At 40.1% G+C, this 26,881-nt stretch overlaps 1 protein-coding gene and 1 long non-coding RNA gene across 3 annotated transcripts in view; one reads left to right on the forward strand and one right to left on the reverse strand.

Annotated features, from left to right (window-relative positions):
* LOC119436594 (titin-like) overlaps positions 1-26,881 on the reverse strand; it is a 215,517-nt gene that overhangs the window by 59,076 nt on the left and 129,560 nt on the right. Inside the window, exons 114-117 of the mRNA XM_049666848.1 lie at positions 6,815-15,861; positions 5,781-6,125; positions 4,029-5,435; positions 3,339-3,683 (exon numbers count right to left, since the gene is read on the reverse strand). Coding sequence (XP_049522805.1) covers positions 3,339-3,683; positions 4,029-5,435; positions 5,781-6,125; positions 6,815-15,861 — 11,144 coding nt within the window. The remainder of the gene's footprint in view (positions 1-3,338; positions 3,684-4,028; positions 5,436-5,780; positions 6,126-6,814; positions 15,862-26,881) is intronic.
* On the forward strand, positions 1,919-6,735 carry LOC125945249 (uncharacterized). Of its 2 annotated transcripts, XR_007466741.1 has the most exons (5): positions 1,919-2,056; positions 3,092-3,163; positions 5,579-5,620; positions 5,966-6,183; positions 6,529-6,655. It is a non-coding gene; the product is annotated as an uncharacterized LOC125945249 (long non-coding RNA). The 2 variants fall into 2 exon arrangements; XR_007466742.1 differs by lacking the exons at positions 5,579-5,620; positions 5,966-6,183 and having other exon boundaries at positions 6,613-6,735.

Below are 26,881 nucleotides of genomic sequence, written 5' to 3' on the forward strand. Positions count from 1 at the left end.
TCTGTTATTAAAAGTTCATCTTTGGGTCGAGAGATAACCTCTGGTGCCTCTTTAGTGGCTTCCTCTGTTGATCGAAGTTCCATAGATGAGGTTAGTACTTCTTGAAGCACTGGCAGCTCACTGGAGCCAATTGCAGACTCAAAAATCTCTGCTTCATCTACAGTGACTGCTTCCAGTTCCATGTCAGCGTGCTCATAAATTTCTGCATCCCTTTCTTCAAACTCAACACTTTCACCAGCTGAAAAGAACTCTTCTTCCTCAAGTATGATATCGGGTCTATGCTTTGGCCTTCTTTTAACTTTTGGCTGCTCAGGCTTAGGTCGGATAATTTTTGGTTTGCCAGTAGTATCTATTTCTTCAGGCATCTTATCTTCTTGAGAAACTTCAGGTTCTTTGGGTGCTTCAGCGGCTTCCTCTTCTTCCTTCAAAGGTTCTGTTTGAACTTCTTCAACAGTTGGCTGGGGCAAGCTCTCTAATGTAACTTCAATATCAATTGTTTCTTCTCTGTGTGTTTCATAAACAAGTTCTACAGGCTCATCGCTAAGTCGTTCTTCAGGAACTGGCTTTATGAATTTAAAGTCTACGCTTGTGGGTGACGTAGCATCATCTTCTGCATCTAAAACCTTTATAGAAAGCTTGCGTTTCTGCTTTGCCTTCTTTTGGGGCTTAGGAATACTTTCGTCAACTGTTCTCTCAAATTTCTCCACCTCTTCAACTTCAGAGGGAATTTTTGTGGTTTCTAACAGCTCTGCTTCAGGAGCCTCCTCAATTGTGACAGATTCAGTCACTTCCTCAGGTTTCTCAACCTTTTCTACTGTCCGATCAAATTGTTTTACCTGTACTTCTTCTCTTACTTGCTTTGAGTCAACAGCATCCAAGACCTCTTCTGGAAGTACTTCTTTTGGTTTCAGTTCAACCTCTGTGACCTCTGGCTTTTCCTTCTTTTTAATCACCTTCTTTTTCTTCTTTTCTTTAGGCCTTTCTTCAATCTGCTCTTCTGGCTTCTTCTCAGGCGCTTCCTCAGGCTTCTCTTCTGGTTTCTCAATGCTCTCGAGTTCAATAGGTTTTTCTGTCACTTGTGTAACATCAGGCTGAGGTATTCCTTCCGATGTGACTGTTATATCAACTACTTCTTCAGGCTTGCAGAGCTTCTCAATCTTGATGTCAAACTCTGTAGTTTCTTCCACTTTCTCTTCAATTTCTTTGCTTTCAGTCACTTCCTTAATTTCCTCAGGGATTTCTTCTTTTGGTTTCAGTTCAACCTCTGTGACCTCTGGCTTTTCCTTCTTCTTAATCACCTTCTTTTTCTTCTTTTCTTTAGGCTTTTCTTCAATCTTATCTTCTGGCTTCTCCTCAGGGGCTTCTTCAGGCTTCTCTTCTGGTTTCTCAATGCTCTCGAGTTCAATGGGTTTTTCTATCACTTGTGTAACATCAGGCTGAGGTATTCCTTCCGATGTGACTGTTATATCAACTTCTTCAGGCTTGCGGAGCTTTTCAATCTTGATGTCAAACTCAGTAATTTCTTCCACTTTCTCTTCAATTTCTTTGATTTCAGTCACTTCCTTAATTTCCTCAGGGGCTCCTTCTTTTGGTTTCAGCTCAATCTCCGTAACCTCTGGCTTTTCCTTTTTCTTAACCACCTTCTTTTTCTTCTTTTCCTTAGGCTTTTCTTCAATCTGCTCTTCTGGCTTCTCCTCGGGTGCTTCTTCAGGCTTCTCTTCTGGTTTCTCAATGTTCTCGAGTTCAATTGGCTTTTCAATCACTTGTGCAACATCAGGCTGAGGTATTTCTTCCGATGTGACTGTTATGTCAACTACTTCTTCAGGCTTGAGGAGCTTCTCAATCTTGATGTCAAACTCAGTAATTTCTTCCACTTTCTCTTCAATTTCCTTGACTTCAATTACTTCCTGAATTTCCTCTGGAGCTTCTTCTTTTGGTTTTAGCTCAATCTCTGTGACCTCTGGTTTTTCCTTTTTCTTAACCACCTTCTTTTTCTTCTTTTCCTTAGGCTTTTCTTCAATCTGCTCTTCTGGCTTCTCCTCAGGGGCTTCTTCAGGTTTCTCTTCTGGTTTCTCAATGCTCTCAAGTTCAACTGGCTTTTCAATCACTTGTGTAACATCAGGCTGAGGTATTTCTTCCGATGTGACTGTTATGTCAACTACTTCTTCAGGCTTGAGGAGCTTCTCAATCTTGATGTCAAACTCAGTAATTTCTTCCACTTTCTCTTCAATTTCTTTGACTTCAATTACTTCCTGAATTTCCTCTGGAGCTTCTTCTTTTGGTTTCAGCTCAATCTCTGTGACCTCTGGTTTTTCCTTTTTCTTAACCACCTTCTTTTTCTTCTTTTCCTTAGGCTTTTCTTCAATCTGCTCTTCTGGCTTCTCCTCAGGGGCTTCTTCAGGCTTCTCTTCTGGTTTCTCAATGCTCTCAAGTTCAACTGGCTTTTCAATCACTTGTGTAACATCAGGCTGAGGTATTTCTTCCGATGTGACTGTTATGTCAACTACTTCTTCAGGCTTGAGGAGCTTCTCAATCTTGATGTCAAACTCAGTAATTTCTTCCACTTTCTCTTCAATTTCTTTGACTTCAATTACTTCCTGAATTTCCTCTGGAGCTTCTTCTTTTGGTTTCAGCTCAATCTCTGTGACCTCTGGTTTTTCCTTTTTCTTAACCACCTTCTTTTTCTTCTTTTCCTTAGGCTTTTCTTCAATCTGCTCTTCTGGCTTCTCCTCAGGGGCTTCTTCAGGCTTCTCTTCTGGTTTCTCAATGCTCTCAAGTTCAACTGGCTTTTCAATCACTTGTGTAACATCAGGCTGAGGTATTTCTTCCGATGTGACTGTTATGTCAACTACTTCTTCAGGCTTGAGGAGCTTCTCAATCTTGATGTCAAACTCAGTAATTTCTTCCACTTTCTCTTCAATTTCCTTGACTTCAATTACTTCCTTAATTTCCTCTGGAGCTTCTTCTTTTGGTTTCAGCTCAATCTCTGTGACCTCTGGTTTTTCCTTTTTCTTAACCACCTTCTTTTTCTTCTTTTCCTTAGGCATTTCTTCAATCTGCTCTTCTGGCTTCTCCTCAGGGGCTTCTTCAGGCTTCTCTTCTGGTTTCTCAATGCTCTCAAGTTCAACTGGCTTTTCAATCACTTGTGTAACATCAAGCTGAGGTACTTCTTCCGATGTAACCGTTATATCGATTACTTCTTCAGGCTTGCGCAGTTTCTCAATCTTGATGTCAAACTCAGTGATTTCTTCAACTTTTTCTTCAATTTCTTTGATTTCAGTCACTTCCTTAATTTCCTCTGGGGCTTCTTCTTTTGGTTTCAGCTCAATCTCTGTGACCTCTGGTTTTTCCTTTTTCTTAACCACCTTCTTTTTCTTCTTTTCCTTAGGCTTTTCTTCAATCTGCTCTTCTGGCTTCTCCTCAGGGGCTTCTTCAGGCTTCTCTTCTGGTTTCTCAATGCTCTCAAGTTCAACTGGCTTTTCAATCACTTGTGTAACATCAAGCTGAGGTACTTCTTCCGATGTAACCGTTATATCGATTACTTCTTCAGGCTTGTGCAGTTTCTCAATCTTGATGTCAAACTCAGTGATTTCTTCAACTTTTTCTTCAATTTCTTTGATTTCAGTCACTTCCTTAATTTCCTCAGGGGCTTCTTCTTTTGGTTTCAGCTCAATCTCCAGAACCTCTGGCTTTTCCTTTTTCTTAACCACCTTCTTTTTCTTCTTTTCCTTAGGCTTTTCTTCAATCTGCTCTTCTGGCTTCTCCTCAGGGGCTTTTTCAGACTTCTCTTCTGGTTTCGCAATGCTCTCGAGTTCAACTGGCTTTTCAATCACTTGTGTAACATCAAGCTGAGGTACTTCTTCCGATGTAACCGTTATATCGATTACTTCTTCAGGCTTACGCAGTTTCTCAATCTTGATGTCAAACTCAGTAATTTCTTCCACTTTCTCTTCAATTTCCTTGACTTCAATTACTTCCTGAATTTCCTCTGGAGCTTCTTCTTTTGGTTTTAGCTCAATCTCTGTGACCTCTGGTTTTTCCTTTTTCTTAACCACCTTCTTTTTCTTCTTTTCCTTAGGCTTTTCTTCAATCTGCTCTTCTGGCTTCTCCTCAGGGGCTTCTTCAGGCTTCTCTTCTGGTTTCTCAATGCTCTCAAGTTCAACTGGCTTTTCAATCACTTGTGTAACATCAGGCTGAGGTATTTCTTCCGATGTGACTGTTATGTCAACTACTTCTTCAGGCTTGAGGAGCTTCTCAATCTTGATGTCAAACTCAGTAATTTCTTCCACTTTCTCTTCAATTTCTTTGACTTCAATTACTTCCTGAATTTCCTCTGGAGCTTCTTCTTTTGGTTTCAGCTCAATCTCTGTGACCTCTGGTTTTTCCTTTTTCTTAACCACCTTCTTTTTCTTCTTTTCCTTAGGCTTTTCTTCAATCTGCTCTTCTGGCTTCTCCTCAGGGGCTTCTTCAGGCTTCTCTTCTGGTTTCTCAATGCTCTCAAGTTCAACTGGCTTTTCAATCACTTGTGTAACATCAGGCTGAGGTATTTCTTCCGATGTGACTGTTATGTCAACTACTTCTTCAGGCTTGAGGAGCTTCTCAATCTTGATGTCAAACTCAGTAATTTCTTCCACTTTCTCTTCAATTTCCTTGACTTCAATTACTTCCTTAATTTCCTCTGGAGCTTCTTCTTTTGGTTTCAGCTCAATCTCTGTGACCTCTGGTTTTTCCTTTTTCTTAACCACCTTCTTTTTCTTCTTTTCCTTAGGCTTTTCTTCAATCTGCTCTTCTGGCTTCTCCTCAGGGGCTTCTTCAGGCTTCTCTTCTGGTTTCTCAATGCTCTCAAGTTCAACTGGCTTTTCAATCACTTGTGTAACATCAAGCTGAGGTACTTCTTCCGATGTAACCGTTATATCGATTACTTCTTCAGGCTTGCGCAGTTTCTCAATCTTGATGTCAAACTCAGTGATTTCTTCAACTTTTTCTTCAATTTCTTTGACTGTAATCACTTCCTGAATTTCCTCTGGGGCTTCTTCTTTTGGTTTCAGCTCAATCTCTGTGACCTCGGGCTTTTCCTTTTTCTTAACCACCTTCTTTTTCTTTTTTTCTTTAGGCTTTTCTTCAATCTGCTCTTCTGGCTGCTCCTCAGGGGCTTCTTCAGGCTGTTCTTCTGGTTTCTCAATGCTCTCGAGTTCAACTGGCTTTTCAATCACTTGTGTAACATCAAGCTGAGGTACTTCTTCCGATGTAACCGTTATATCGATTATTTCTTCAGGCTTGCGCAGCTTCTCAATCGTGATGTCAAACTCAGTGATTTCTTCAACTTTTTCTTCAATTTCTTTGACTTCAATCACTTCCTGAATTTCCTCTGGGGCTTCTTCTTTTGGTTTCAGCTCAATCTCTGTGACCTCTGGCTTTTCCTTTTTCTTAACCACCTTCTTTTTCTTTTTTTCCTTAGGCTTTTCTTCAATCAGCTCTTCTGGCTTCTCCTCAGGGGCTTCTTCAGGCTGCTCTTCTGGTTTCTCAATGCTTTCGAGTTCAACTGGCTTTTCAATCACTTGTGTAACATCAAGCTGAGGTACTTCTTCTGATGTAACCGTTATATCGATTACTTCTTCAGGTTTGTGCAGCTTCTTAATCTTGATGTCAAATTCAGTGATTTCTTCAACTTTCTCTTCAATTTCTTTGACTGTAATCACTTCCTGAATTTCCTCTGGGGCTTCTTCTTTTGGTTTCAGCTCAATCTCTGTGACCTCGGGCTTTTCCTTTTTCTTAACCACCTTCTTTTTCTTTTTTTCTTTAGGCTTTTCTTCAATCTGCTCTTCTGGCTGCTCCTCAGGGGCTTCTTCAGGCTGTTCTTCTGGTTTCTCAATGCTCTCGAGTTCAACTGGCTTTTCAATCACTTGTGTAACATCAAGCTGAGGTACTTCTTCCGATGTAACCGTTATATCGATTATTTCTTCAGGCTTGCGCAGCTTCTCAATCGTGATGTCAAACTCAGTGATTTCTTCAACTTTCTCTTCAATTTCTTTGATTTCAGTCACTTCCTTAATTTCCTCAGGGGCTTCTTCTTTTGGTTTCAGCTCAATCTCTGTGACCTCTGGCTTTTCCTTTTTCTTAACCACCTTCTTTTTCTTCTTTTCCTTAGGCTTTTTTCAATCTGTTCTTCTGGCTTCTCCTCAGGTGCTTCTTCAGGCTTTTCTTCTGGTTTCTCAATGCTCTCGAGTTCAACTGGCTTTTCAATTACTTGTGTAACATCAAGCTGAGGTACTTCCTCCGATGTAACCGTTATATCGACTACTTCTTCGGGCTTGCGCAGCTTCTCAATCTTGATGTCAAACTCTGTAATTTCTTCTACTTTTTCTTCAATTTCCTTGACTTCAATCACTTCCTGAATTTCCTCAGGGATTTCTTCTTTTGGTTTTAGTTCAATCTCTGTGACCTCTGGCTTTTCTTTCTTCTTAATCACCTTCTTTTTCTTCTTTTCCTTAGGCTTTTCTTCAATCTGCTCTTCTGGTTTTTCCTCAGGCACTTCTTCAGGCTTTTCTTCTGGTTTCTCAATGCTCTCGAGTTCAATTGGCTTTTCAATCACTTGTGTGACTTCAAGCTGAGGTACTTCTTCTGATGTAACCGTTATATCGATTACTTCTTCAGGTTTGTGCAGCTTCTTAATCTTGATGTCAAACTCAGTGATTTCTTCAACTTTCTCTTCAATTTCTTTGACTTCAATCACTTCCTGAATTTCCTCGGAGGCTTCTTCTTTTGGTTTCAGCTCAATCTCTGTGACCTCTGTCTTTTCCTTTTTCTTAACCACCTTCCTTTTCTTCTTTTCTTTAGGCTTTTCTTCAATCTGCTCTTCTGGCTTTTCCTCAGGGGCTTCTTCAGGCTGCTCTTCTGGTTTCTCAATGCTCTCGAGTTCAATTGGCTTTTCAATCACTTGTGTGACATCAAGCTGAGGTACTTCTTCTGATGTAACCGTTATATCGATTACTTCTTCAGGTTTGTGCAGCTTTTTAATCTTGATGTCAAATTCAGTAATTTCTTCCACTTTCTCTTCAATTTCTTTGACTTCAATCACTTCCTGAATTTCCTCAGGGATTTCTTCTTTTGGTTTTAGTTCAATCTCTGTGACCTCTGGCTTCTCCTTTTTCTTGGGTACCTTCTTTTTCTTCTTATCTTTTGGTTGCTTATCCTCATCTTGTACTGTGACTTCTTTCAATGTGGTTTCCTCCTCTTCAGTTTCTTCAATTTTTGGATGGAGTGTTATTTCAGTAAGCTTTTGTTCATCCGGCTTCTCTTTCTTCTTCTTCTTTATTTTCTGTGTTGGTTGTACCTCATCAAATTCTTCAATTATAGGCTCATGACTGCTTTTTTCTTGTACTTCTGATGCATTTTCATACTCTTCAGTGACATCTTCTATCTTAAGTGATGTGCCTTCAGGTGCAGTTCTGGTAAATGTATGTAGCACTTCTGTAACTTCTTGGGCGCCAGCTGTGTCATCAAATCGGACATATTTCTTCTTTGTCTTCTTTTTCACTTCAATTCCTGCTTCTGCATGATCTAATATTTCTTCCTCTACAACAATGCATGATGAAGTCTCTTCATGTTGAGTGGATTCTTCTGTTATTTCTTGTATTGTTAGACCTTCATTAACTTGTTCCTTATCTTTTGGCACAGGTTCCTGGACATGTGCTTCATGCTTGATTTCATCTGAAATAAGAGGTATGTCCCTGGGGCTTATTTCTTCAGGTCTTTCTTTAATGAAAAATTCATCAGCCATTAGGCCAAAGTTAAACTCTTGCACTGTTATGGGTTCTAGAGAATCTAGAACAAAACTGGCCTTCATGTGCTTTGGCATTTTTTCATAAGCCAAATCACTCTCTTTTGTCAATGTAGACATCTCTAAAATTGAGATAGTTTCCTGCGTAGACACATTTTTCTCAGCAACAACTGGCTTTTCTCTTTCTTTTGTATGTAATTCATCTTCCTTTGAGAATGTAGCTGTTTCAACAATAGTAATGTGCTCTTCTGTGGGTATAGAAAGAGATGCAAGGGATTCATCCGGAAGCTTTTTCAAAAGCAACTCTGACTCTTTAGATAATTCAGGCGTTTCTTCAACTGTTAGTGACATCACCGTTGGCAAAGTGTAAGGAGCTTTCATTTCGTGTGGCAGTTCTTCAGATCTAAATATAGTTTCTTTTTCAAGAACTGACGAATCAGAAACCACAAGGTGGTGCTCAGTTGGAATATCAAAAGGAGCTGTTACCTCCTTGCTTGACACCTTTACAGCAAACTCTGATTCTTTACTAAAGACTTGTTTTTCTTCGATGGTTATTGATTCTTCTAGTAACAGTGAGTATGGTGCACTCATCTCACCTGGAGCAGTGTGTGGTGCCAGTTCTTGCTCCTTATCAAATTGTTGTAAGTGAGATATGACAACATGTTGATCTGTTGGTATAGTATATGGTGCACTTATTTCAGATGGAAGTTGGTCTATCTTCAATTCAGATTCTTTTAGAAGAAAATCTGTTGCTTCTACAGTCAGTGGTTCTTTGAGACCAATTGAGAAAGGTGCAGTTACCTCACTAGGAATTTTTTCAAGCTGTAGTGGCTCCTCTTTGTCTAGAGATGGGCGCTCCTCTATTACTGTGAAATGATGCTCTGTAGGCAGCATCATGAGTGCACTAACTTCAGATGGTTGTTTCCCTGTGTCTAACTTGGACTCTTTTAACAGCGAGCTTGTCTCCTCAATGGTCAAAGACTCAGCAACAGGCAGTGAAAAAGGTGCAGTTACTTCTCCTGGTTTTTTACCAGACTGGAAATCTTGCTCTTTGTACAGGGTTGGTTGGTCAGATATTATTACATGTTCCTCTGTGGGTATGGAGTATGGTGCAGAAATTTCCTTCGGAAAATCCTTTGCTGCTAACTGAGAAACTTCGGTAACATGTCTAATTTCTTGTACTGTCAAAGACTCCTCAAGTGGTATAGTATATGGTGCAGTAACCTCACCGGGGAGTGTGCCAGGCAGGAAAACGTCTTCCTTGTCAAGTGTTGGAAGCTCAGAAACTACGATGTGCTGTTCTGTGGAGAGTGAGGTTACAGCAGTAGTTTCTTTTGGAAGCTCTTTTGTTACGAGCATGGATTCTTTTGTGAAGGAGCGTGTTTCTTCTACTGTCACTGATTCCTGTGAAGAAACAGTGAATGGTGCAGTGATTTCACTGGGAAGACCTGCAGGCTCAAATCCCTTTTCTTTTTGAAGAAATGGTTGCTCAGAGATGAAAACATGCTGCTCCGTGGTGATTGTAAATGGAGCAGTGAGCTCTGAAGGCAGTTTCTGCTCTTTCAGTTCTGACTCCTTCGTGAGAATGCTTGTCTGCTCAACTGTTATTGGCTCCTGTAGTGAAACTGAAAAAGGGGCTGTGACTTCCCCTGGAAGTTTTCCGGGCTGGAAGTCCTCTTCTTTTTCAAACGTCGCAAACTGTGATACCAAAATGTGCTGTTCAGCAGGAACTGAGAAAGGAGCTGTAACTTCTGAAACTTGTTTTTCTTCCTTCAATTCGGACTCTTTCGTGAGAATGCTGGTTTGTTCAACTGTTATTGACTCTTGTAGTGGAACTGAAAAGGGGGCTGTGACTTCTCCTGGAAGTTTTCCTGGCTGGAAGTCCTCTTCTTTTTCAAACGTTGCAAACTGTGATACCAAAATGTGCTGTTCAGCAGGAACTGAAAAAGGAGCTGTAACTTCTGAAATTTGTTTTTCTTCCTTTAGTTCCGACTCTTTTGTGAGAATGCTGGTTTGTTCAACTGTTATCGACTCTTGTAGTGGAACTGAAAATGGGGCTGTGACTTCTCCTGGAAGTTTTCCTGGCTGGAAGTCCTCTTCTTTTTCAAACGTTGCAAACTGTGATACCAAAATGTGCTGTTCAGCAGGAACTGAAAAAGGAGCTGTAACTTCTGAAATTTGTTTTTCTTCCTTCAGTTCCGACTCTTTTGTGAGAATGCTGGTTTGTTCAACTGTTATTGACTCTTGTAGTGGAACTGAAAATGGGGCTGTGACTTCTCCTGGAAGTTTTCCTGGCTGGAATTCCTCCTCTTTCTCAAGAGCTGAAAACTGTGAAACCAAAATGTGCTGCTCAGTAGAAACTGAGAAAGGAGCTGCAACTTCTGAAACTTGTTTTTCTTCCTTCAGTTCTGTTTCTTTTGACAAGAGATTTATCTCTTCTACAGTAACAGATTCTACAAGGGGTACCGAAAATGGTGCCGTTATTTCAGCTGGAAGCTTTTGAGGCTGAAAGCCTTCTTCCTTTTCAAAAGCTCGCTGTTGCAATACCATGACGTGTTGCTCAGTAGAGACTGAAAACGGTATGGCAATTTTTGCAGGAAGTTTATCTTCTTCCAGTTCAGACTCCTTTGTCAAAAGATTTGTTTCTACCACAGTTAATGATTCCTGTAACGGTACCGAGAATGGAGCTGTAATCTCACCGGGAATTTGTCCTGTGTGAAATTCATTTTCCTTCTCAAGAGATGGATGCTCTGATACAACAACATGCTGCTCAGTCAAAACTGAGAAAGGAGCTGTAGCTTCTGCAGGTATTTTGTCCTCCTTTAGTTCTGACTCCTTAGTCAGAAACCTGGTTTCTTCTACTGTAAGGGACTCTTCTAATGGCACAGAGAAAGGCGCAGTGACTTCTTTAGGAATTTTCCCAGCCTGATATTCTCCCTCTTTCTCAAGAGATGGATGCTCTGATACAACAACATGCTGCTCAGTCAGAACTGAGAAAGGAGCTGTAGTTTCTGCAGGCAGTTTGTCCTCTTTTAGATCTGACTCCTTCGTCAGGAGGTTTGTCTCTTCAACTGTAAGGGACTCTTCAAATGGCACAGAGAAAGGTGCAGTGACTCCTTTAGGAAGCTTTCCAGGCTGAAATTCTTCTTCCTTCTCAAGGGATGGTTGGTCAATTATCAAAATATGCTCCCCTGTAGAAATTGAAAAAGGAGCAGTAACCTTTGCAGGAAGTTTTTCTTCCTTCATATCTGCTTCTTTTGCAAGAAGACTTGTTTCCTCCACTGTGAGTGACTCTTCAAGTAGTACTGTATATGGTGCACTAATTTCGCTAGGGAGCTTGCTGGTATGGAATTCTTCTTCTTTCTCAAGTGTAGCATCCTCTGACACGACAACATGCTGTTCCGTGGGAACTGAAAAAGGAGCTGTAAACTCTTCAGGAACTTTTTCCTCTTTGAACTCCGATTCTTTTGTAAGAATACTTGCCTGTAGAACTGTTATTGACTCTTCTAATGGAATTGAGAAAGGCGCAGTAATTTCACCGGGAAGTTTCCCAGGCTGAAACTCCTCTTCTTTTTCTAAAGTTGAGAACTGTGATACCACAACATGTTGCTCAGTAGGAACTGAAATTGGTGCTGTAACTGTTGAAGGAAGTTTTTCTTCCTTCAATTCTGATTCTTTCGTAAGGAAACTAGTTTCTTCTACTGTTAGAGATTCTGTAAGTGGTATTGAAAATGGTGCTGTTACTTTCTTGGGAACTTTCTCAACATGAAATTCTCTTTCTTTCTCAAGGTTTTGGGGTTGTAATACTTCTATGTGCTGCTCTGTAGAAACTGAGAAGGGCGCTGTAATTTCTGTTGGAACTTTCTCTTCAGCCAATTCAGATTCCTTTGACAGCAGACTTGTTTCCACTATCATTAGTGACTCTTCACATGGTATTGAAAATTGCGCCATGACTTCTCCAGGAGATTTTCCTGGCCGGAAACCTTCTTCTTTTTCAAGTGTTGGGTACTCTGATACCATGACATGCTGCTCTGTTGGCAGAGAAAAAGGAAGTGTGACTTGAGCAGGAAGTTTCTCTTCTGGTAATTCAGATTCTTTTGCCAGAATGCTTGTTTCCTGCACTGCTAAAGACTCTTCTAAACGCATTGAGAACGGCGCAGTAATTTCACCAGGAAGTTTTCCAGGTTGAAATTTGTCTTCTTTTTCGAGATATGGATGCTCTGAGATGACAACATGCTGCTCAGTCAGAATAGAAAATGGAGCCGTGACTTCTGCAGGAAGTTTATCTTCCATTAGCTCTGACTCTTTTGCCAGTAGGCTAGTTTCTTCTACTGATAAGGGCTCTTCAAATGGTATAGAGAAAGATGCAGATATTTCCTTAGGAAGTTTTCCAGGCTGAAATTCTTCTTCTTTCTCAAGCAGTGTAGAGCGGGACACTGCAATGTGTTCCACTGTTGAAACAGAGAAAGGAGCTGTAACTTCTGCAGGAAGTTTATCTTCTTTTAACTCTGACTCTTTTGCCAGAATGTTTGCCTCTTCCACTGTTAACGACTCTTCAAATGGCAAAGAGAAGTGCACAGTAACTTCCTTAGGAAGTTTTCCAGCATGAAGTTCCTCTTCCTTTTCAAGAGTTGGATGGTCAGACACCATAACATGCTCTGCTGTTGACACTGAAAAGGGAGCCACAATGTGTGCAGGAGCTTTTTCCTCCTTTAGTTCTGACTCTTTTGTGAGAAGACTTGTTTCTTCCACTGTTAAAGACACTTCGAATGGTATTGAGAACGGTGCAGTAATTTCTTTAGGCTGTTTATCAGGCTGAAATTCTACTTCTTTTTCAAGAGCTGGATGGTCACTTATCAAAATGTGCTGCTCTGTTGGAACCGAGAAAGGAGCTATAACCTCTTCAGGCACTTTTTCCTCTTTCAGTTCTGACTCTTTTGCCAGAATGTTTGTTTGTTCAACCATTATGGACTCTTCCAGAGGAACTGAATAAGGTGCAGTAACTTCGCTAGGAAGTTTCCTAGGCTGAAAGTCCTCTTCTTTTTCAAGAGCCGGGAACTGTGATATTACGACATGCTGCTGAGCTGCAACTGAAAATGGAGCTGTAACTTCTGGTGGAAGTTTGTCCTCCTTCAATTCCGATTCCTTTGTTAGCAGGCTAGTTTCTTCTACTGCTATAGATTCTTGAACTGGTACTGAAAATGGTGCAGTAACTTTCCTTGGAACTTTTTCAGTCTGAAGTTCTTCCTCCTTCTCAAGATTTTCAAGCTGTAATACAACAATGTGCTCCTCAGTGGAAACAGAGAAAGGAGCTGTAACTTCTGCTGGGAGTTTTTCATGGCTTAGTTCTGATTCCTTTGTCAAAAGACTTGTTTCTTCTATTGTCAGTGACTCTTCACATGGAACAGAGTATGGTGCAGTAACTCCAGCAGGAAGGTTTCCAGGCTCGAAATCTCCTTCCTTTTCAAAAGTGGGGTGATCAGATATTACAATGTGCCGGTCTGTGGGCAACGAGAAGGGAGCTGTGACTTCTGTAGGATGTTTTTCCTTCTTTAGCTCTGTCTCTTTTGTGAGGAGGCATGTTTGTTCTACTGTTATTGACTCTTGAAGTGGCACTGAAAATGGTGCAGAAATTTCATTAGGAATTACTATGGGCTGAAATTCTTCTTCTTTTTCAAAAATTGAGCGATCACACACTGAAACATGCTTTTCTGTAGGGACAGAGAAGGGAGCTGTGACCTTTGCTGGCAGCACATCCTGCTTTAGCTCAGACTCTTTAGCCAAAGTGCTTGTCTCTTGTATTATAATTGATTCTTCAAGTGGTACAGTAAATGGTGCCGTAACTTGATTAGGAAGTTCCTCAAGCCGAACTTCTTCTTTCTCAAGAGTTGGCTGCTCTGACACCACAACATGCTGTTCTGTGGACACTGAAAAAGGAGCAGTAACTGTTGCAGGTACTGTATCTGGCTTCAGTTCTGATTCTTTTGTGAGAAGACTTGTTTCTTGTACTGTTAAAGACTCCTCAAGAGGCACTGAAAATGGTGCTGTGACCTCTCTAGGCACCTTTTCAGGCTGAAATAGTTCCTCTTTATCAAGGCTTGGATGTTCAGTCACAGCAACATGCTGTTCTGTTGATATTGTGAAAGGTGCAGTGATCTCTGTGACTGGTTTTTCTGGTTTCAACTCTGACTCCTTCACCAGAAGGCTAGTCTCTTCAATTGTTAATGGCATCTCCACTGGTACTGAGTATGGTGCTGTGACTTCATCTGGAGGGCGGTCAACATGGAATGCAGTCTCTTTATCGAGAGCTTTGCATTCATGAATAACAACATGCTGTTGTGTTGTAAGTGTGTATGGCGCTGTAGTCTCTGAAGGAAGTTCTTTTGCCTTGAGTTCAGACTCCTTCAAAAACAAACTGACATCTTCAATTGTCAAAGGCTCTTCGAGTAACATTGAACATGGTGCTGTTACCTCAGCAGGAAGCTTTTCTTGTTCTAATAGTTTTTCTTTATCAAAGGTTTTATATGTTGAGACAACAACATGCTGCTCAGTGGGAATTGTAAATGGTGCTGTGATTGTTGCTGGGAGTTCTTTTGCTTTCAGGTCTGACTCTTTAGTGAAAAGATCTGTTTGTTCGATTGTCAAAGATTCTTCAAGTGGAACTGAAAATTGAGCGGTAATCTCTTTTGGAAACTTCCCAGGCTCCAGAACTTCTTCCTTGTCAAGAGCTGAGTGTTCAGACACCTCAACATGTTGTTCAGTTGAGATAGTGTAGGGAACAGTCACCTCATTTGGCTGCTCTCGCAGCCCAAGCATTTTTTCTTTCATGAGGGCAGGCTCAGCAAGGACTGACAAGCTTTCACTGGTGGTAATTATTGGCTCTGCAGAAGCATGCTTAGGTTCAAAGTATGCTTCAATGTGTTCTTCCTTTGCTAATATCACAGGTTCAGAAATGGATAAAGGCTCATCTGTTGTCACCTTCATTGTTGATGTAATGCTTTGTGGTACTTTTTCAACTGTTAAATCAGCTTCTCTGCCCAGTGTTGGGGTTTCTGAGATTGTTATTGGTGTATCGGTTGGCATTGTGACTTCAGCTTTTAAATGTCTTGGAATTTTTTCTGGAGTGTACTCTCCCTCCATTATGAAACTTGACACAAGAGAAACGTTCACTGGCTGCTGGGCATCTATAGTGCACGGTGCTTTGGTACCTGATGGCTTATGCTCAAGCTTGAGTTCAGTCTCTTTTATGAGCACTGGAACCTGTGTGACACATACATGTTGTTCAGTTGGAATACTGAATGGTGCAGTGGACGTAGGTGGCCTAGCTTCACCTGGGAGGTTGGTTTCTTTCATAAGAACAGGAACTTCTGAAACTAGTAGTGGCTGATCAGTTATAAGTTCAGATTTTGCTTTTGTTGTCGGAAGGTCCCTATCCTGAGGTAGCGCCTCCTCTGAAGTTAGTGCTTCCGTTTCATATACAATAAGAGGGCGGTTTGGTGCCACAGTTGATACACTGAGTTCCTGTGCTGGTGCCTGGTGCACTTCAATATGTTCTTCCTTGCTCATAGCTTCTACTTCAGTTACTTGGACAGACTCTTCAGTCAGTAACGTGAGTGAAGCATTGACTGACTTTGGGGGTTTGAACTGGTCGGCATGAGCTTCTTTCAAAGCAGTCTCCACCGTTGATATGGCGAGGGCCTCAATTGTGGTGAATGTGCTGGTTGGTATGACTTCTTTATGGAGTGGCTCAGTTTTTAACTCTGATCCTGTTAACCCTGGTGTGGTTTCGTGGACTTGAATTCCTAGAGATGTTGCCATGCCTACTTCAGCTTTAGCCTCAGCAACTGGAGTTGCCTTAAAGGCACCTGTTGTCATATGCACACCACTTTCCTCTACAGTAATTGGTGCCAGCGGCAGAAACCTTAACTCAGCAGTATGCGTATCTGGCAATTCAGTTGGCTTGGAATCTGAAGTAGAGGCTTCTGCAACTATATCTTTAACCAGGATACTCTGCTTTTGTTCCAACACTGGTTTTGCATGCTTCGTCAAATCTGGTGCTTCCTCCAGTTCGGCAGCCGTTTCTGAAATTATGCATGAAATAAACTTTAAGAAAGAATACATGCAGGATCTATATCTGTAGGACTTATTGTTCAACTAACCACATGAAAACGTCATACCAACCCATTTAACAATAAAATGCAGGACACCCTACATACTTTTGGTAAAGATGAAAGTGAGGTGCTTTAAATGCTAATGACTGGTCTCTGCATTGTTATCATACCACTTTTCATTTTCATGTGATATATGAATAGGTCATGTATCAAGAATGCACTGATACTTACCTCATTAGAATTAAGATTTAGAATGATAAAAATTACCTGTAGAATTTTAAGTGATGTACGATTTCTGTGAGTGAGCTATATTTCTTCACAGCTAAAGTATAGCCTGCAGTATAAGCACTAACTGGATGAGTTGGTAAAGGTTCAAAGAAATTGAACTATGCCAAACCACAACAAACAAGAAAAGATGTGGCAAGTGCTGAAATGTAAAAGTGCTTTTTTTTCTTCTTCCTCTGCCTGTTCCAGTTTGGAGCTGTTCAGTTTCCTTTAAGTTAAGGTATAACATGTGGCACCTGTCTAGTCTTCCACTTGGCAACACTTATTTCATGCTCATGTCAAGTTGCACTCTCATAAATTAAAGTTTGCCATGGATATTTAAGAATTTTAAAAAATTATTTATTCAGTCAACTCTATTATTCTTCCGGTTAAATTGTACTCTTGTGGCAAAAATAAAGGTTGTTTATCACTTTTATTGCTTGTAACTTTTTGTCAGTACATGTTCATGTAATTTATTGCTTCTCTAACATTGCAGCATCATCCTGCCATGTAAACCCCAAGTGACTTTTTGGTGTTTGAATAAATTAATCAGATAAGGTAACATTTGTTACACACTACACGGTTATCAGGCAAGTTGACTTTTTAGGACAACAGTATTGAGCTAATTTTTACTGTTTAACCACATCACTATGTGAATTTTTCACAATGAATTAATTGGCAACAAGAATTATTGATAGTGTAAGGTGGAAGATAGGAATGAAAAAGTAATCGGAATTAGATGAAGTAAAAGGCGTCAGCTGGGTCTTTTGAAGTGGTGAGTGCTTGCAGCTGGCACTGCACTAAGCTGAGTTTTTTCCATTTCCCTTGCTGGCTCCCACACATTTTACATGGTGCTTATGTGAAACCGTGAGGTGGAGAGAGAAAGCAAGGAGGACACTTGCCTCAGATAAAATGAGAACAGAAAAGCAAAACGAGCCTCAGGTTGGGATTGCTCTCACAATTTTGTGTACACTCCTTTGCATGTTTAAAATTGTTGCATCATAATGAAATTTTGCACCTAAGCTCCTAAATGTTCATAGAGTGCAATTATCTATGTTTTCAATATCTATGAAACTTTATATGCCACTGAAAAGAAGAAAGATTTCTCATCAACAAGGGTTGAAATACAAACGCTCACAATCATCAACTTTTTGAGAACTGTGACTTCTATAAATGCGTTTTCGCTGCTTAGTCACACTCTGCATTAATAAGACAAAATAAGCTACTGCATGATAACCATTCTGTAAAATTAGCAGACAAATAATGTGTGCCGACACATACGCAAAAAAAACTATTTAATTGATCTATGCCACAGAAAGCTCAGGTAGAGATGCCTTTTAAATTAATGACATTTTGGAAAAAACAAACAGGACTTTATCATTGCCTTTTTATAATTATATCATTATAATTGGAATTTTGTTAATAAGAATAATGGGCACTACATTCTATGAAAATGCAAAAATGCTGGAACAATTCATGGCATTAGGGATTAATCAAGTATCAGATAAAATGCACACATATGTGGATAGTATTGGTGGTTGCTACCACTGACAACTGCTTGCTCTAACATTTTGCAGTGCTTTCTTTAGATCGTAGGCATTTTGGTCCTGACTGCAGTTTCTCAATTGTCGCATGGTTTTGAGATAGTTATGTATTCATTGTGAACATTGTCTTAATTACCGTACCGTGTAGAACTAGCTGTGCGAAGCACAGGATTACAATATTAGAATCGAAAACTGTTCCAGCCAAGTTTAAGGAGTTCCTGACATTTCGGGACTGGCTCGGTCCTTTCTTCAGGGGGTGACTGAATTGGCCGAAGAAACAGCATCTTATGAACTTCTGTGATGTGATGTATATGTGATGGAATTGCATAGTGTTCTACAGTTCATTGCATTTTAATGAAATGCTGGTTTAAGTGTAAAATATTTAGTTTTTTCAATATTTTCCAGTTTTCTTATCTAAAAGAGTGTGTATTTTATGCTAGTCAATCCAACATTGCTCAACATTTTTTAATGAAATACTTTGTAAGGCTTGATGATTGGCACCCATCTTTGAACTGTAGGTTATTTTTTATCACTTGAGCGTACAGCATTTATAACTAGCCGGTGCTGGTGATAAGTTGAATATGGAATGTGTAGTGAAATGGAGTGTGAAGGCACGTATAGAATGCATATTGAGATATTGTGACACGAAATAATTTTATTTTTGTATGGTAGTACTACTCACACAGGTAGAAGTTTTATCTATATCTGTGTGCACACTAACTAAAATACAGTTTGTAAAGGTAACTTGGAGTTAACTTTGCTGGTATATTATGAATTAGATTTTTTCTAACTTAAGATGCTGTATAGTTTTGTGCACTTTCTGTCTGTGATAAGTACGTGAGATCAGTTATTGCCCATTTCTAGGGGCTTGACATTGATAGTACATTTTGATACTTTTTTTCTAACAGTCTTTTACAAGTATTTGCCTGGAGTTGAATTAGAAACAATTTGTAGCTGATATCAGCAGAAAGAAAGAAAAGATTTAAAAAAAAAAAGCTTAGAAACATATAAAATGAAAGAAGTTGCTTCTTGTAAACTTGCACACAGAAAAGAACAAAAGGTGCGGACTTCTACAAAGGATACTGTAAGTTGGTAAAAGTAACTTCTTCTATCATGCTATTCATGTTCAGTTGAAAAATAGCCTTTGTCATTCTTGGCTTTCTCTCTGCCCCTTACGTGAATCCTTTTAAACAGAAATACGTATATCATGCACCGTTTCACTTACTATGCAGCAAGCACAGATCAGACCCAAGAAATATGTTTTTAGGCTTTCTTTCATCTCCAATTATTCATACTGAACCCAAAGTTTGTTATCTGCTGCCATAAAAAACATAGAAAAGAGTCACAACACATTTTGATTGCTTACAGGTCCAGTAGCGCACCCAGGATCTCTGCCAGGGGGGGGGTTGACAGTTTGCCAATACCATCTAAACAGCACTAATTTCGATTTCTTCACGGGAAATTGTCCAAAAAATGCGCTTTTTGCGAGTGTGCAGACGATTGCACGTCTTACATCTTAGTTGCAGTACTCGAATGCGTAAGGAAAGAAAAGGGGTTAAACAAAAGGGGGGTTAAGTCGGCCTCAGGGGGGGGGGGTTACAACCCCCGAATCCCCCCCCGTCGGTGCGCCACTGTACAGGTCGTACAAGTTTTGACAGAGAAACACATCCATAAAGAAGATAAAGTTGACAAACCTAATAAAGCTTATCTTTATATTATAAACATAAGCTTGTCACCAATAATAAGAAATACACAGTACATACATACCAGAAATACGTATACGGACATTTTTTAACAAGTGTACTTACTTTGGCTCCATAAATTCTTGATGGAATGACTACCATGTTGGTAATTGAAAGCAGAAAATGCATAGAATATCACATGCTTCCAGGATCTTGTTGCAAGCGCCTCTTCCTTTCACAAAAACAAGCACATGCACATGCTTTCATACAAATATTGTTCATACGTGTGCATTTGTACTACTGCTCATATTCTGACATTATCATGCAGGTTACATTATTGTAGCTACAAAGTTGAAACAGGGTGAGCCTAGTTGTAATGTCAGTGTCATATGCAGGAAATGAAGGTGTAAGAACAGAAGGCATGCTCCAACCTGACACTTTTTCTTGCAATGATTGTACAGCTTCAGCTTCAACCATCAGGTTAGATGGCAGTGGCTGCGAGACTGACGCGGCCACGATGCTGCCTTGTGGTGGAAATACTGTTGGCGGCCAGGTAAAGATAGCATTAGTACTTTTTGTGAATAAGTTAACATACACTGTGCATTGTGTTACAATAAACAAACCGTGTTAATGCCTAGGGAAGCCATTAATAAGCAAAGCACTTATAAAGACAAGTAATGCAAGAAAATATGAGTGCTGACGGCTCAAATTTGTAAAAACAAAAAACACACAACATCCAGGCACTGCAATGGATGCTAAAGCTTATGTAATGAAGTAATAAAGTGACAGCTTTAAAACTTAACATGTACAAGGTGTCCCATTTAACATTCACCAATGTATTCACAGGCAAAACAGTGTGGTGTTCCTTTTTTTTTTTTTTTTTGCAAGTAAGGGATCATCATGTGCTCACTTGCTTAGCATTAATTAAGCAACAATTTAAGTTATCATTTCTGGCCATAGAGTCATCAGATGAAGTTCCATTGTTGGTGCTGCATACCATTTTTCATGTAGATTTTCTCTCTTTGTAACAAAGCAGCAGTAAGAAAGAAAATGTACTGCTGGTCTGTGTTCCATGATAAACGAACTGCCCATTGATGAGCGAAGTTCTTGGCCTGACATTTCAGCTTCATTGGATGTTACATATTGCTCACTTTGCTGGTGGGTACTACATTAGTGCCATCGGTTGTTCTCCTGCAACACTGAAAGTAGAAATAGTATGCTGCAATGGTAACGAGCAAGCTGTTAAGTCAAGCTGTTACCTTGCTTTACGAAATGAAACCACTCACTGACATAGTCAGATTGTTTCTTGGTATGTACAGTACAGACCAATTATAACGTAACCGCTTGTAATGCAGGACCGGATATAATATGGTCTTTTCAGAATCCCGTTAATTTTCCCATAGCACTCTATGTATATGCGTCTCGCTTATAGTGCAGTTGCGGGACACGTTACAGTGCGGCTGCCTGGAAGTTCGGCAGTCAACCTAGACGGCAAATGCTCCCCTCAAGCCACAAATACCGTATTTACTCGAATCTAACGTGCACTTTTTTTCCGATAAAACAGGTCCAAAAATTGCGTGCGCGTTAGAATCGAGTACGACCCTAAATCTGTGTTACCATATAGCCGTCGGCATTTCAAAATGGCCACCTCGCACGCGCGTCGAGCCTAGCTACTCTCGAGCCTAGCTACCATAGCTTCCTCCATGTACTGCAGTACTAATGCTTAGGCATTAGTCTACCGTCTGTCTTCCCGGTTTCTCTGTCTACTCCATCAGCATGAAGTGTCGAGTTCACCATGATGCTGCATTTAAAAGGAAAGTGATCATGTGTGCGGAGACGGACGGAAATCGAGCCGCATCACGGGCGTTCGGAGCAGTTGCGCACCAAAGGGGGGGGGGGGGGGGGGCTTTCAGGGGTTGTAACCCCCCCCCCTGAGGCCGAGTTAACCCCCCCCCCCCTTTTTTTTAACCCCTTTTCTTTCCTTACTCCTTTGAGTACTGCAACTAAGGTGTAAGATGCGCAATCGTCTGCACACTCGCAAAAATCGCACTTTTTGATAATTTCCCGTGAAGAAATGGAAATTAGTGCTGTTTAGATGGTATTGGCGCACTAAGGCAAACTGTCAACCCCCCCCCCCCCCCCCTTCCCTGGCAGAGATCCTGGGTGCGCTACTGGTTCAGAGAATCCGAAACTTGCGTTTGGGACTGGTGCAAACAGAAGGAGACGATTTTCGCCAGCAAAGCAATGCGGAATGGTTTCAGTGGACCGAAGCAGGACGTAATCTGCGACGATCCACTTCGGCGATACGATCGCCTTGGCCCTATCTTGAAAGCAATCTGCGATGAGGAAAGTCCACCGCGTGCCGTGTTTTCGCCGGTTATAGGTCGCGTTGAAGCAAGAGGCATGATAGCACGAAGGTCAATTCGCTCGCCGTGCTTCGTCACTCGAGCATTTTGAAAGTTCGTTTCCGCGATCAACGAGCGAGATGTGTTCATGTTTGCTTGTGCGCGCGTGACACTGTGCTTATTAATTTATTTAGTAAGCGAATACGGAACCTAGAGCACAGTGACAGCGACGGCAGAAATGTGCCCGGAGTGTCCATTATCGCAATAAAATAGTTGTTTTGGTTATAGTGCGGTACCGCTTATAGTGCGGATATTCGAGACTCCGGCGACTTACGTTATAAGCGGTCTACACTGTATGTAGTACGCCACCATCATGATCGAATGTCTTGTCATTTTCATCAGGTCTACCAGACCAGGCTTACAGCTATGCTTGTCATTTTGCATCTCACTCTAGTTCACTCAAAGAGCAGTGCTATATCATGGTATGACTGACAGTCATGAAAGTCAAGTGCTGGTGCAGTGTGCAGAAAGGGATCTGGACTTTAGTCAGGCACCTGTGGCACCACTGTCCTGTGGTCCGGCCGTCGTGGCGGAAAACTGAACTGCACTCAGATAAATAAATGAAATAAACAGGCCAGAAAACTACACATTAGTTTGTTGTAACCAGTTTTGATATTCTTGAAGGCAATCCAGAATATTCTGATCTTTCATAATGAAAGTTTATTATAATTATTAATAGTAACATAATAACAAACTTATTTAAACTAAGAAATTATTAATAATAATTGAACACTCTTGTATGTGATCTGTACAAACAACACTGCACTGGTATTTTCCTAGTTCGCCTCACTATATTTACTAATAGTTTGGCCTAAGCAACGTAATATATCCAGTATAATAATAGGCTTACGTCATTCACTTGACAGCTTGCGCCCAAAGCCCTTCATATGACTGTGTTGAACAGACGACAATTTAGGTTTAATCTTTATACAGGAGCTTCAGTGATCAACAGTCCTTGAGATAGCTAATGCAGTTGGAACAGCTAAGCTTCTCAGTCAGCAGTCTTTGCAAAATGTGAGCCCTGAAAAATTATGCTTCAACAAAGTCTAATTCCATGCGCAGCTCCTAGGAGTGCTTTCATTGCTATAAAAATCTGACAGAGTGACTGTAAAAGTTAATTAACATAAATGAAACTTTGTAGTATAATTGTTTGCAATGTTTGTAGAGCACATAACCTTTTCAGATGTAGCTAATCATTCGGAAAGTCACAACTTCTTTAAACATCAGCACGGTTTTAGAAAAGGACTGTCATGTGAGACACAGATAATCGAATTCACTACATATATTTTTCTAAACATAGATGCATGCGCTCAGACAGATTCCATATTCATTGATTTCGCTAAGGCCTTTCATTGAGTTGCTCACTGCCGTCTCATAGCTAAACTTTCATGCTTAAACATAGATTCCTTAACAGTATCCTGGATAAGAAATTTCTTCTCATTCTGTTAGCAATTCATCGTCATTGATAATTACACCTCCAGTATTAGCGATGTAACATCTGGCATACCACAGGGAAGCATCCTCAAATCATTACATTTTCTGATTTATATTAATGATATCCCATCTGAAATAGCATCATCCATATGCATGTTTGCAGATGACTGCATAATTTATCATCAAATCTGCTTAAAATAATCCACTGCATGCACCTGTCCACCCTGCCGCTCACTCATCCATCTCATACATCTCGGCGTGTGCATAATCATCTCAGCTTCCAGCGAATTTTTGGCCGAATCGTTTCATTCAATTCATCCACTTTGCCACATGCCATTCAGCATTGGAATGACCTACCAGACGACATAGTTGACCTTTCCGAACCTCCATCCACTAAAGCACGCTTAAGTATATTATTTCCTTAATGCGTCACCACTAACCAGACTGAGCATCTAAGTTATCTCTGGTGAAGTTGTATGCATTCTTCTTGTTTCCTTCATTGCATTATTTATATTTATGCTTGTGACTTGTTCTTTCGTCTTTACCCGCTAGGCAATGTATAATTTTTTAAACTTATTTTTTGTTCCCCCCTTGTATCCTCCCCTCACGCAATACTCCTCGGGAGCCTTTGAGGTAACCGAATAAATAAATAAATAAATAAATAAATAAATAAATAGATAAATAAATAAATAAATAAATAAATAAATAAATAAATAAATAAATAAATAAATGAATGAATGAATGAATGAATGAATGAATGAATGAATGAATCTAAATGCTGCTACCTAATCATAAGATGCAGGCTTATAAATAAATGAAATAATATTTTGTAAAACATTAAACACAGCAGGTTTGGGATATTAAAAGGCAGTGCTTCATGTTCTTTTTGTGGTTCTGACTGCATGAGGCGACTACAATGCTTTATATGAAACTATGGCGAGCCAGCACCGCCAGACTGAGGAAGACGAAGTTGTGCCTCTGCATGGCTTCCTGTATCAGCTTTCATAATTGCTGCTAGGTTCAGGAGACAGACAGTCATGCAAGGCTCTTGGAACCTATCATTAACAAATTTAACTGATTACCAACGCATCCTATTTTCTTGGAACAGTAACTCCTGCCGTAATAGAAAACTTGAAGTCCTGTTTACCAAATTTTGATGTCGAATAGTTACCAACATTAAACTATTATCTGCATCGATCTGGTCTGGCGCCCTCCTCCTTGTGCTCATACTATGGTGAAGATGAAACAATAGCACACTTCTTCCTGTCATGTCGCTATTTTTCATCATTAAGAAAACATACTTTGGAAGAAAAATTTAATGGTGCTGGATTGAATGTAATGATTCCCGATATTTTATCTTTGGGAGCCTCTTTTCTGGGAAATTATCATAGGGATGTTGGTGCAGCTGTTGTGTGGTATATAATAGAATCAGGATGATTTCCTTGCTAAATTCTTAAATTTTATCTGACTTCATTTTTTTTTAGCTAATCAAAATTTCTCAATAGTGCTTTTTAGACTTTTATAATCTTTTTGTTAAATCACCCGATTCTTGGCAAATCCCCCATAGTGGTTATGAGCCACTCTCGGAGGCAAGCAAGCAAGCAAGCATGGCTCCCCGCGCTCGAGCCAGGTGGCACGTGAGGAGATAATCTGGGGCATCTTGACATCAGCGCACTGGGTCTCGTGGTCGCCTACATTTGAGTGACAAGTGAAATAAAGTTGTGGGAAATAGATCATGGGACGTATTCTCGGACGGTCGCTTTTGGTGATATCACTTTTACTGTGCGCTTATTGGCTGTTTGAGCACTATGTCGCGCAAAGGTGATAATATCATCGAAAGTGATCGTCCGAGAATACGTCCCCATCTCACGCCTTCCCACAAAACCAACTACTAGTAGTAATGCTTACTGCCCTGTGCCAAGCTATGACCGTGTGATGTACACAAAATGCTGATCACCAGACCTGCAGTGCTACTGAATACCGAAATAAGGAATCAACAAACGTTTTTTTCAGCACAGCTCACAAAAGTGAGCCCATGACTTAGAATGGCTGAATTTTCGTGTGAACGGCTTGACTGGTTATCACCCTTTTAAATGTATGAGCTTTAGTATATTCTATACAAACTGCAACATTATTTTGATTGACAAATTCTTTATATTATTTGTATCTAACGGATTGTATCTCGAATTAATAATAAACTGAAACTCAAAGTTTGAGCAGGAAGGTTTATTTTAATTACCCTTGAGCCATTTGGCACTTATGAGCTCTGCGAGTGCGTCACACTCGTCAATCATAATACATACTGCTGTGAAACTTCGGCAAGTAATTTCATAACAATGTGCACCAACAACAGTTTCATCTGAGATGGTTCATTCATGATTACTACAGTATACAGCCTAAATTTACCAACAGGACATGGGGGAGCCAACACGACAACATGTCGGTTTGCCTCTTTCATGTCCTGCTTGCAAATTTTGGCTGTACACTACAGTAAACATGAACACCACTATTTATTTTAAACATGGCTATAATAATTTCCTTCCAGTCTTTAGCATCAGGTACGAGCACTTGTGGCAGCTGCAATACTGTTCCCACTATGAAAGGAAAGAAATGTTATATGGTAAAAGAAGCACACATTTTAGTTAGGAGATTTAATTCATCTTAAAATGCCATAAATACTTCATTGATGCTGTGTTGTTATTGTATGCTGTAAAAGATATCAGGAAGGCTTTAAAAATTACTTTTTTTTTAGAAATATAAGCAGAAAAACTGCGTGCCTGATGTCACACTTGTGCAAACGTGAGAAAAAAAGAGTTTTTGAGAATTTAAGGCAGATATGAAGCTGTGCCAGGACACAGGGTATCTGCTATCAAGCTTTCACTGCTGTAAATACCTAACAAAAGGTCGGAAAGGCCCTATATTTGCCTCGCACAAAAATGTTCTTTGGTAAATCTTTTCCTTGTGCATATGATCTGATATGTAATCTGTTCTATCGGAGCTGTAAGTGCCAGAACAGTTTTTAATGTGGTGTCTTAATTCAAGGTTAGTGCAGATACACTGAAAAATGAGATATCTACTCATACATGCCACAGTTAATGTCAATATTTGTTACATTTCACACTTGCATGATAATGGAGGTTGTGTGCCATATATGCAAGTTGCATTAATTGTAAGTTACATGTTATATTTCCAATTTTAAAATTTGGGCATTCCTGCAGTGTGTTTTGACTGCACAAGATATTAAATTTGATGGCTGTGTGAACATAAATCCAATGTGCAGAAATAAGAGTTGGTATTTAAATTGCACCTCTGCAGTGACTTATGAGGCACTCATTAGTCTCTTTGTGAAAAGGCATGTTAATCATAGGTTTGAAAGCATTGCTGATAGCATTGCAGTATGTGAGTTTAAATTCTTTATATGCAAAAGTGTAGACCACTTGTAAAACACAGCCTATACGATGCAGTTTTCTAGCCCTGTAAAACTGCAAGGCTCATTTTGTATAACATTTGCACCGTTTTTGCCAACAGCTGGTTTGTCTGATTTATTTTGTGCAGGTACTGATCTACTTATTCAAGAGTTGGAGGAATCTTGTGCAGAAAGTTATGCGCTATGCTGCTTATACATGTACGTAAGCTTCAAGTTACTATCCTAATGTTTACT

This window comes from Dermacentor silvarum, chromosome 1 (genome assembly GCF_013339745.2).
Source record: "Dermacentor silvarum isolate Dsil-2018 chromosome 1, BIME_Dsil_1.4, whole genome shotgun sequence".
NCBI classification, from domain to species: Eukaryota; Metazoa; Arthropoda; class Arachnida; order Ixodida; family Ixodidae; genus Dermacentor; species Dermacentor silvarum.